Below are 10047 nucleotides of genomic sequence, written 5' to 3'. Positions count from 1 at the left end.
CACCAACATCCTCAATCTTCAGTCTCACTTTTTAATCACATCATGCTGACAATTTTTTCTTCTTAATTCTCTGCCTCTAATGTTGGTGGGTCCTTTGTTTGAAACTTTGAATCCCATTGGACAGTTAAAATTTATTTTGTCACCGACAGTTGCAGCTGGCTGCCTTTATAACCTGTCCTGCTTCATGGGCCAATCTCCTCGCTCTTTTGGACTCACTTGGGCCTAGAATCCAATTTCTATAATTAAAACGCTCTGCTTCTTATTCAATTAATAATTTCTTTATTTTTAAGAAATTTCAAATAATATTTATTTTCTGTCTTATGAGGCCATATATATATATATATATATATATATATTAAAAATTAATTATTTCCCATGTAAAATGGACTAAAAATATAAGATAAAGATGACACATGAGCAAAGAAAGTGGAACTATTTTATCCAATCCAAAAAAAAGAAAATAACACGTCAGCAAAAAAAAATAAAAAAAAGCAGGACCATATAAAAAGATACCAAAATTAATTGGATGTAATAGCAAAAAGAGAAAGAGATGAAATGTGGAGAAGGCATTTTATTTGTGTATGATGTGGATGAGTAAGCCACACACATACACACACATATGTTGGCTGGCTAGCCATTGTTGTCACTTGTCACCACCTTTCAATTTTCATCTTCCTTATCTTATTCTCTCCAATCCATTGGATACTTATCATAATTCATGCAATTTTAAATGATTCACAAATTCATCAATTTTTTAAAAAATAAAAATGGTTTTTTATTTTTTGAAATTAAAAAAAATGTTGATATTTTAGCTTTTTGATTTTTTTTTTGGATCCATCTTCAATTATCCATTGCAATAGTGGAGTTTTTCAAGAGAATTTGTGGGTTCTAAAAGTGATAATTTGTGGGTCATTTTAATTATCAAAATTTCAATTACTCTTTCTTTATATATATATATTTATATGAAATCGAATACCCAAATTTATTTTGCTTTAGAAAAACGAACCCATTTGATATTGAGAAATATTATGTGTATCTATTTTGAGGATATAAATACGTACATACTTATTTGTGTTATCACATGATTGAGTATTACTTTATTTTTAACTCAAAATTCTCTAATCATAAGATGACACATATAAATATGTATTAATTTATATTCTAAAAATAAGTACGTATAATTTTATTGTTTTATGTTTAAGAAAGAAATCTTTTATCACTTTTTTTTTCCTTTGAGTGGAAGATCAACAAGAAGAAGTGTCCAAATTTGAGAGAGTCATTATTCATTCTACCGAAAAATACCTAACAAACCTGAAATTATTGACTTGTAAACAAGTTTTACAGGGCTATTTAATGAATTTAATAATGATTTTCTTCACTAACTAATTACTTTCTTAAGTGTTGGGTAAAGGCCTTTTTCCTTTTGGTTTCCTACCAAACTTAAATTGATAATTTATCACTAACAATAGGGATTATTTTGTGATTGTCTTCAAATCAAACTGTTCTTCTCTTTCATGTCTTCTATTCTCAGCTTTCATGCATAAACTTTTGTTTGGATTCTTCTGGGTTTCATTATCATCATTTCATGTCCTTATCAAATTAATATCAATTCAATTATTGTAACATTCTTTAATTTCAATTCAACCAATCCCAATTCATCATTTAATTCAATTTTCATTTATATTATCATTAATTCATGGCTCATATTGAGTTGGTATCAATTTCATCAACATCGTTTATTTATTGATTTCATAAAAATGTACAATTTAAGCCTTTATAATAAATCTTAAACTTCGTAAAATCCGTAAATTTTGACAACTTAACTAACAACATAAAGTATCTTAATTTATGATCAAGATATTCCACCAATCTTTATTTTTAAACAAGTTTATTACCTTAAAAAAGTATTAGTTTTGACAATAAATATAGAGTAATGTTATATATATTTAATTGATTGAATATTATTTTATTTTTAATTTAAACTCATCCAATCGTATGATAATTTTTTATTTAAATATTTAATTAGATAATTAAAATTAAATAAATTATTAATTAAATAAATTATTAATCAAATAATTTATACGAGAGTTTGTTTTAGCTAATAAGATATGTTTTGAGTTCCCCCAACGCAAGGGTAGTTGTGTGAGATCCATTTATTGCCACTTGAGGCCATGATGAATGATTTGTTCACCTGCTACTACCACAAAAATTAACAAACACATGCTTATACAAAAAAACACTAAGGTTTGCCTTTCAACTTGTAAGACCAAATTTATCTGGCATCAAGGTATCTCTAATGCTGATGCTGGTTGGGATGGGACCAAACCCATGTTCTTAACATGGTTGCACCTACGTAAAGGACACAAGAGCCCTTTGGGTCCACCCATTGCCTCATCCACACACCTCTCCCTCTTTTGGTCAAGGATACAATCAATGTAGCATCAAGTACAAATTTGCCTGCAAAAGGGTCCTTACTAGGACTCCACTTGAACATCTTTGAAGCAACTTAGGGAGGCAAATTAGGGTGCCCTTTTCCTCTTGGACCACTATAACTAACATGGGTCCAAGCTCTCGTTTGTTAGATTACCTTGGGTACCTTTCAATCTCTGCAAAGAGCATCCCTTTCAAGATCACAAGAAGACAGTTCTTTATAATTAAGAGAGTGACTTTAGATTCAAACTTTCTTAAACTTTTACAGATTTTATAACACAATGAATACTGATTAACCATGAATTAAAATCTAAAAAATATTGTATTCTGCACAGAAATTTACTGAAAAATGGATAAACCCACATGAATGATTGATATTGCTTGTAACTGTGAAATAATTTCATTAGAACAAGCTTCATGTGGAGGATGAGTATGACACCTCACCTTATCCATTTCCTCTCATCACTTTTTTTTATGGATTTGCTTAGTACTTTGTGCTTTTTTAATACTATTACCACTCATTTTGTTATTTTGTTGTTTTGTTTGAGAATAAAAGAAAGAGATAGCTAACAACCTTGCTTGCCCCTTTTTTAACATAAAAGTATATGATAACAATTAGTTTTGTTATGTTTTTATGGCTAAAGAAGACAAACATGAAATTCTTTTTTACATATAAATGAAAATACGTGTTATCATATAATTTGATATTATTTTATTATTAATTTAAAATAACTTAATTATAGAATTATAAGTTATTAATAATAGTCATTGTTAATAGAGTTTTAATGAAATCAAAAGAAGTAGCCTAATTCAATAAGCAGTTAAATTGAATTAGTTTGACATTATAAAATTGCCCACAAGCTTGCCAAGTGCAAATAGATAGATAGAAAGAGAAGGGTTTCACTTATCTTAATTTAGGGACTGGATTGCCACATATTCAATAAGGTGCTTAATGGGAGCCATATCCAAAACTCCAAGACACAATTGGTCCTACATGATAAAACAACCTTTTTTGTGTGACATATTTTGAGCTATTATTTTGCTTTTTCTATTATCACCCATTTTGTTAAAGATGTTAGTGGACTGAAATTTTGCAAGCAACTCCCCATTTTTTTGGGTATCAAAAGAGCTTCAAACTAGTAGCTCCTAATGTGCTTTCAATAGCAATAACCCATAAGTGTTTCTCTAGAGAATATTAAAGTCATTTTTCCTGATTGAATTGAAAAAAAAACAATTTCTGATTTGAAAAATACTTTGCACTCTTTGAAAGCAATTTAAAATATTGGAAAATCCCTTCTAATTGGTCTCACATCACAAATTTTGTAGCTTACCTTCATAGCAATTGCTTTAGGCCCAAAAGTGTTTGGTCCAAAATATTAAATGGGTTTAGCATATCTGCCATCAATATACCAACTAATAACTATCAATGCAAAATTGAACCTCATATTTTGTGTGAATATACCCCAACTCCTCACCTACCGTTTTTCTTTTCTGTGATGCATTCCATTTTATAAAGAGAAAATCCCCATGGCAACAAATAGAACCCAAGAAAATAGTTTGATAACAAAAGTCAAGATTCTTTGATGAAACAAAAATGGTCTTTCACCACTTGTGTACAGAGAGTTTGACGGTTTATATATTTTACAGAATCTGGCCTCTGATTCTACAAGGCATTGGTTCCAATAAAACAGTAATTGGGAAAAAACAAATCCTCAAATATTAGGAATAATATCATCTAAAATCTATCCTCTAAACATACAAGTTTTCCCCCATCTGCATGCTGTGATGGCCACGATTTTTTTTTATGTTGGTAACCAAACTCACAGGCCCTCTTAAGAAATTTAGTTCCATGAGCGACCACCACTGTAACCTCTCCCACGGTCTCGGTAACCCCCATGCCCTGCTTTCATAAAGAACATAACAAAGAAGAAGAGTTTATTAGCTAGGAAAGCATAGGCAAAAATCACACAAGTGTCAAAAGTGACCATTTCATGTATTGCACTAATCATCCATGATTATACAACAAAAATCTTTCCCCTCAAATTAAGCCACAAAAGAGAACATCCGCTATCACATAGGGAGCAAAAATTAAAGCACTGTAAACTCATTTGATTACTTAAACATGCATAATGCCAATCTAGTTGGGTTTATACTTCAAGTTCATCGAAAATCACTAAAAAAAATTCAACCTATATTGATTACACATGCATTGTAACAATAAATTCACTCATCAACTGACCTGACAGAGGAGGTGGGCCACGACCCATAGCTGCCAATTCAGGACTGACCTTCTGTCCAGCCTCTTGGAGTATGGTAATCAGTTCCTTAGCAAATCTAGCATTTGCTGCTGTGAAGAAAGTGTATGCTGTCCCCTTTGCCCCAGCTCTTCCAGTTCGACCAATGCGATGAACATAATCCTCAAGAGATCCCGGAAAGTCATAATTTATCACATATTTTACATCCTTGACATCTGCCGCAGACCAGAACAATGAGGAATGCGAATGTTAAAGCTGGTCACCCAAGAGTACACACAAAGAACCAGTGAAGCCTAGTTTTACTGGACTGGTTGAGAAATATGTGGAAGCCATCCAATAAGACACAAGAAGGCTTGAACAATGGCACAAAAGATGAAGATGCTAAGTTTTTTGTTGGTTGTTAACACAACTTCATAGTCAAGTTAAAAATAAGGGTCCAATAGTAAGATAAAGAACCAACATACAGTAGCATAACGTTGATAGATAGTAAATACCTAAACCACGAGCTGCAACATCTGTTGCAGTCATTATTGGACTCTTCCCAGCTTTAAACTCTGAGAGGACCCAATCCCTTTCTGCTTGACTTTTATCTCCATGAATTGAGAGAGCAGGCCATCCATCCATGCGAAGCTGCCGGGTAATTTGGTCACAACCTTTCTTAGTATCCATGAAAATCAGTATTCGGCTACCATCCATGATGTCCTCCAGCAGCTTTACCAATCTAGAGTACAAGATAGATCATTCAGAATTAAAAAAAGCCCCCTGTGATGTACAAGTGATGAAAGGAGAAAAATCCATTAAGAACAAGATCAAGGGCACAGTACTTGTTATATTTCTGGCTCTCAGAAACAATATCAACATGCTGGCGAATTGCATGGTTAGCTTTTAAATCCTGTGAACCAATAATCACCTGAGGTATGCCAACGGAAAGACAAATAAGTGCTCTTTGCCAACAATTGAGCGGAATTCCAAAAAAGCAACAGTTGTGAAGAATAATCACCACTCAACAAGATCATGTAGAAATAGACAAGAACATTATCTCTTTAAAAAGGCCTAAATACCTTAAAACTAAAAGCCCAATAACAATACAGATGGTATATCATGATTGAAAGTGCATTGATGTTGAAATATAAATTGAAAACAATTTAACAGAAGATGTTTCCAAAAAACAGAAGCCCATTACATACTACTAGAGTTGCCCATTGAATACTACTAGAGTTGTAACGTATCTTACTTTGTATGGGTTGTAAAGGAACTGCCTAGCAAGTTGCTCAACCTCCTTAGGCCAAGTGGCACTCCAATATAATGTTTGACGATCAGGGCGGATCTGTGCAGAGGGAAACATAAGATTAATATCCATACCAAAAAGAGGATAGGCAAGGGAAAATAGATGAATAAGAGCGGAATATATGTCCATGACAGACATCACAACATACTTAGATAAATATAGGGAAGAAAATCTTAGGATGAAAAAGACAAAACCTGAGAAACAATCTTCCGTATTTGAGGCTCAAACCCCATGTCCAGCATCCGATCAGCCTCATCCAAGACAAGGTAAGTTACTCTTCGCAAATTTGTATTGTGTGACTCCAACATATCAATCAACCTCCCAGGAGTAGCAATGACAATTTCAACACCTGAACCCAAAAATCAATATAATAATGGTATCAACACCCCACAAACATCCCATCAAGTAGAAGAACTACAAAAGACAATAACTCATACATGAAATTTTAATAAGTCAGCTTTAACTGAATTAGAATGTATTAAGGGATATAATGCAAGAAAGTTGCAACCTAAATACAATGAAGAGGTCACCTACCTTTCTGGAGATCACGCACTTGAGGTCCCTTAGGAACCCCTCCGTAGATGCATGTACTTTTAATCCGTGATGATGCACCAAATTTAGTAGCTTCTTGTTGAATCTGAACAGCAAGTTCACGAGTTGGAGCTAAAACTAGCACAATAGGGCCATCTCCTGGAGCTGAAAATATAGGGAAAATAACCACATTTATGCCTACCTAATGAACAAAACATGAAAGGAAATAAAGCATTCAAGATACTTGCCATCTCAGATACAAGCTTACCTAAAAATGGCTGGGCATTAACATGAACAATTGCGGGTAAAAGATAGGCAAGCGTCTTTCCAGAGCCTGTTTCAGCAATTCCAATAAGATCACGACCCTTCAAAGCCATAGGCCATCCTTGAGATTGTATGGCTGTTGGCTCAACAAAGCCAGCTTTAGTAATTTCTTGCATAACATAATCTGCAGCCATGTAGGTGCACTCAAATGAACAGCCTTTAAGAAAATATTCTTTTATTTGATAGAGAAACTTTTCAACAATTAAAGTTAACTAACTTCTTCTATTATGATAGATTAATGAAAACTTAACCATAATATGCCTTGGAGTAATGATTTTATTTTTATAAACTATGAAATACAGATCACGTATAATGTTGCAGTCAGATATTAGAAATACTCTTTTATCAATGGAATGCCCAGAAGACACTACAAGTGAAAATTTCCATTAATAACTACTGCTAACAAAGGCATAACTTCGAATTTATAAACAAGGAATCAACTGTATTCTGTTCATCAAAGGTGTGAAAAAGTGCACTTGAACTACTACTCGTGTAACATGTACCAGTCACATGCATCACTGTTTGCATTTTGTTAGGATTCAATAATAATAATAATTAATTAAAACAATATATGATTTGGATAAAAATATTTAATTAGGATAAGATCTTTGAGATTAGGATATGATATTTGATATTAGGATAAAACATTTGATTTGAATATTATTTGGATTTGAAAGTTAGATATTGATAGAATACATAGAGGTGATTGATTGAAGGAAGAGAAAAGTATTGTTACTTTGGTATTTTGGACAACCTTTGACTAATAGGGAGGCTACGACCTTTGGGGAGAGTTGACACCTCTTATTGTTATTTTATTTAATATTAATAATATTTGTGTTGGGTCCCAAACAAATTTACAAATGAATAAATAGCAACCTAGTGTGTTTGCTTATAGAGTAAACAGACAACCGAATCAGAGCTCATGCCATGAAAAAACATGGCAGCAAATTTTAACTTCCCACTTATTTTGTAAACAATTTGCAGATACAATCATTATTGAAGCCTCTCCCGCACAATACTTTCTAACATATGCATAAACAAAGAAAAAAAAGATACACATAAGAAAATCTCAAAATCAAACAAAAGGTACCTGGAAACCCCATGTCACGGAAACTCTTGACAGGCTTTGGCACATCACGGCCTTCAACTGTAATTTCCCTCTGTTGTCGATACTCCTCCACCTCACTCTGTGACATTGCAGCCACTGATGATGACTCGACAAAGAAGTTCTTCTCAAAAGGAGTCAATCCATCCAAATCTAACTTCCTTGGTGGCTCAGCACTATTATGCTCGCTCCTGCTTGAAGAGGACCGCACTGAGCTGCCATAGCCCGAAGAGCCACCAAACCCTGAATCACTAAAAAAACACAACATTCACAAACAACAAATGAAAACCATAAACGAATTGGTCTCTAAAGCTTAACAAAGGCAACATTCTCGTAATTTTAATCAAGATTTGTATCCCCACTATTCCGAGTTTTGCCAAAGGCAATTAAGATAACATACAACATAAATTCGTTTCAATTAATTCATCCTCCATAATGGACAATTTTGTAATGCTTAGCTTTAACTGCTCTTTCAGATTAAAAATGCACCTGATGAGATTTCCCGAGAAGCATGTTTTAAATAAGAAAAGCACTTGAACTATTTCTGAACATATCACTGGATAGATACTTTCGCAGAAAGCTCTCAAAACTGCTTTCGTAAATTATATTTTTAACATAAAGCACTCGAACCACATTACAAATACTCCTACACTTATCCAAACTCTAGTTCTACAAAATATTTCCTTGATGGACAAACAGCAATAAAAAACTAATATTTCAACAAAATTAACCAAATTCACATCAAATCCACCGAAACTAATGCAACATTCAATTGTGTTCACTCTGTGTACATTCTTAGACCTAAAAACCCAACAAAAACCTATATTTACCTAAAAAAAAACATATAAAACAACAGCGAAAGAGATAAAATAAGAGGCATACCTTCGACGGTCACGATATGAGCTGGGGTCCGACGAGCGGCTATCGTAGCGGCTCATGACGTGTCTCTCTGAGTTTGCGCTAACCTAGAGAAATTATCAGCTGTAATTAATCAAAAACCCAAAAAACAAATCTGCTTTTGATTTATATATGCCTTTTGAGTGTAGAGTTGGTTCCGAAAGAGAGCTCTGTGAGAGTGAAGAAGTGAAAGCAATCAATGCGGGAGGAAGAAGGGGGCGAAGTCGCCGTTTTAGGGTGCCTGCTGTTCGTTGCACAAGCCGATAAGACGGTCCAGTGAAAAGTGGACAAGTGTTAAATGGTAATCCTTTTAAAAATGAAACCGGAGGGGTTACCGGGTTAGTTGATATTATTGGAAGTAGAGTTTACAATTAGCGTAATATTAGCCCCGCCTCATTATTTATTTAGAGCGTTAAAAAATAAAAATAAATTAACGTTAATTATAAAATAACATATTATTATTTATATATATAAATGGTGTATATAATTTATTGTTACAAATATTTATGTAATAATAGAAAATAGGCCAAAAGACTAGTTCTCACCAAAGGTTTTTTGAAATAATCATTTTCCACCCTATAAGCTTCAGAAAGCAAAATTTTTACTTATTATCCACTTCTGTTAATGAATTATATTAAGTAAAAGGATAGAAAAATCATTTTACATATATTTTTATTTTTCTCTTTGTTATTTTTATTTTTCATTTCCTCCTTTTTTTTATTGCCCTTTTCAAAATTTTTGGAGGTCAAATTGTAATTTTAAAAATATTAAAGAAATTAATGACAACTTTCCTGAGGGTTTTCAATTTTTTTTAAATTTTAATATATCTATCAATAGTTTTAAAAATAATATTTATGTCCTTTATAAATTAACTAAAATACAATATTTTAAAGTTTGTTTGAATTTTGATATTTTTTAGAAATTTAAAAGATAACTGGTACGAATATATTAATAATTTAATATTTATATTAAGTGTTAATGATTGTTTTGTAACTTTTTAAAAGGGCAAAATAGTCATTTTTAAAGATACAAATTTATTAACAAAAATGAATAATACGTGAGAATTTGATTTTTTGAAATTTGAAAGTGAGAATTTTCATTTTATCAAACCGCGTGCAATACATAATCATTTGATCGAAGAAATACTTACAGGTATAAATGATATTTATCTACTAAATGTGGCAATAATTTTTAAACCCTGATACTCTAGATAACAT

General features: G+C 32.4%; 1 protein-coding gene across 2 annotated transcripts; it reads right to left on the bottom strand.

Annotated features, from left to right (window-relative positions):
• Nucleotides 1-3986: 3986 nt before the first annotated feature.
• On the bottom strand, nt 3987-9091 carry LOC123218113 (DEAD-box ATP-dependent RNA helicase 20). Of its 2 annotated transcripts, none has more exons than XM_044639340.1 (10): nt 8816-9091; nt 7919-8184; nt 6773-6952; nt 6508-6669; nt 6168-6322; nt 5920-6012; nt 5510-5595; nt 5180-5406; nt 4670-4900; nt 3987-4330 (listed from the first exon to the last, which is right to left on the bottom strand). In XM_044639340.1, the coding sequence occupies exons 1-10, from the start codon at nt 8869-8871 to the stop codon at nt 4272-4274; spliced, it is 1515 nt and encodes a 504-aa protein (XP_044495275.1). In that variant the 5' UTR covers nt 8872-9091; the 3' UTR covers nt 3987-4271. The 2 variants fall into 2 exon arrangements, with proteins under 2 accessions (XP_044495275.1, XP_044495276.1); XM_044639341.1 differs by having other exon boundaries at nt 7919-8176; nt 8816-9088.
• Between the last annotated feature and the right edge of the window lie 956 nt (nt 9092-10047).

The sequence above is a fragment of the Mangifera indica genome, chromosome 6 (assembly GCF_011075055.1).
Source record: "Mangifera indica cultivar Alphonso chromosome 6, CATAS_Mindica_2.1, whole genome shotgun sequence".
Taxonomy (NCBI): domain Eukaryota; kingdom Viridiplantae; phylum Streptophyta; class Magnoliopsida; order Sapindales; family Anacardiaceae; genus Mangifera; species Mangifera indica.
This window is presented reverse-complemented; position numbering and strand designations above follow the sequence as displayed.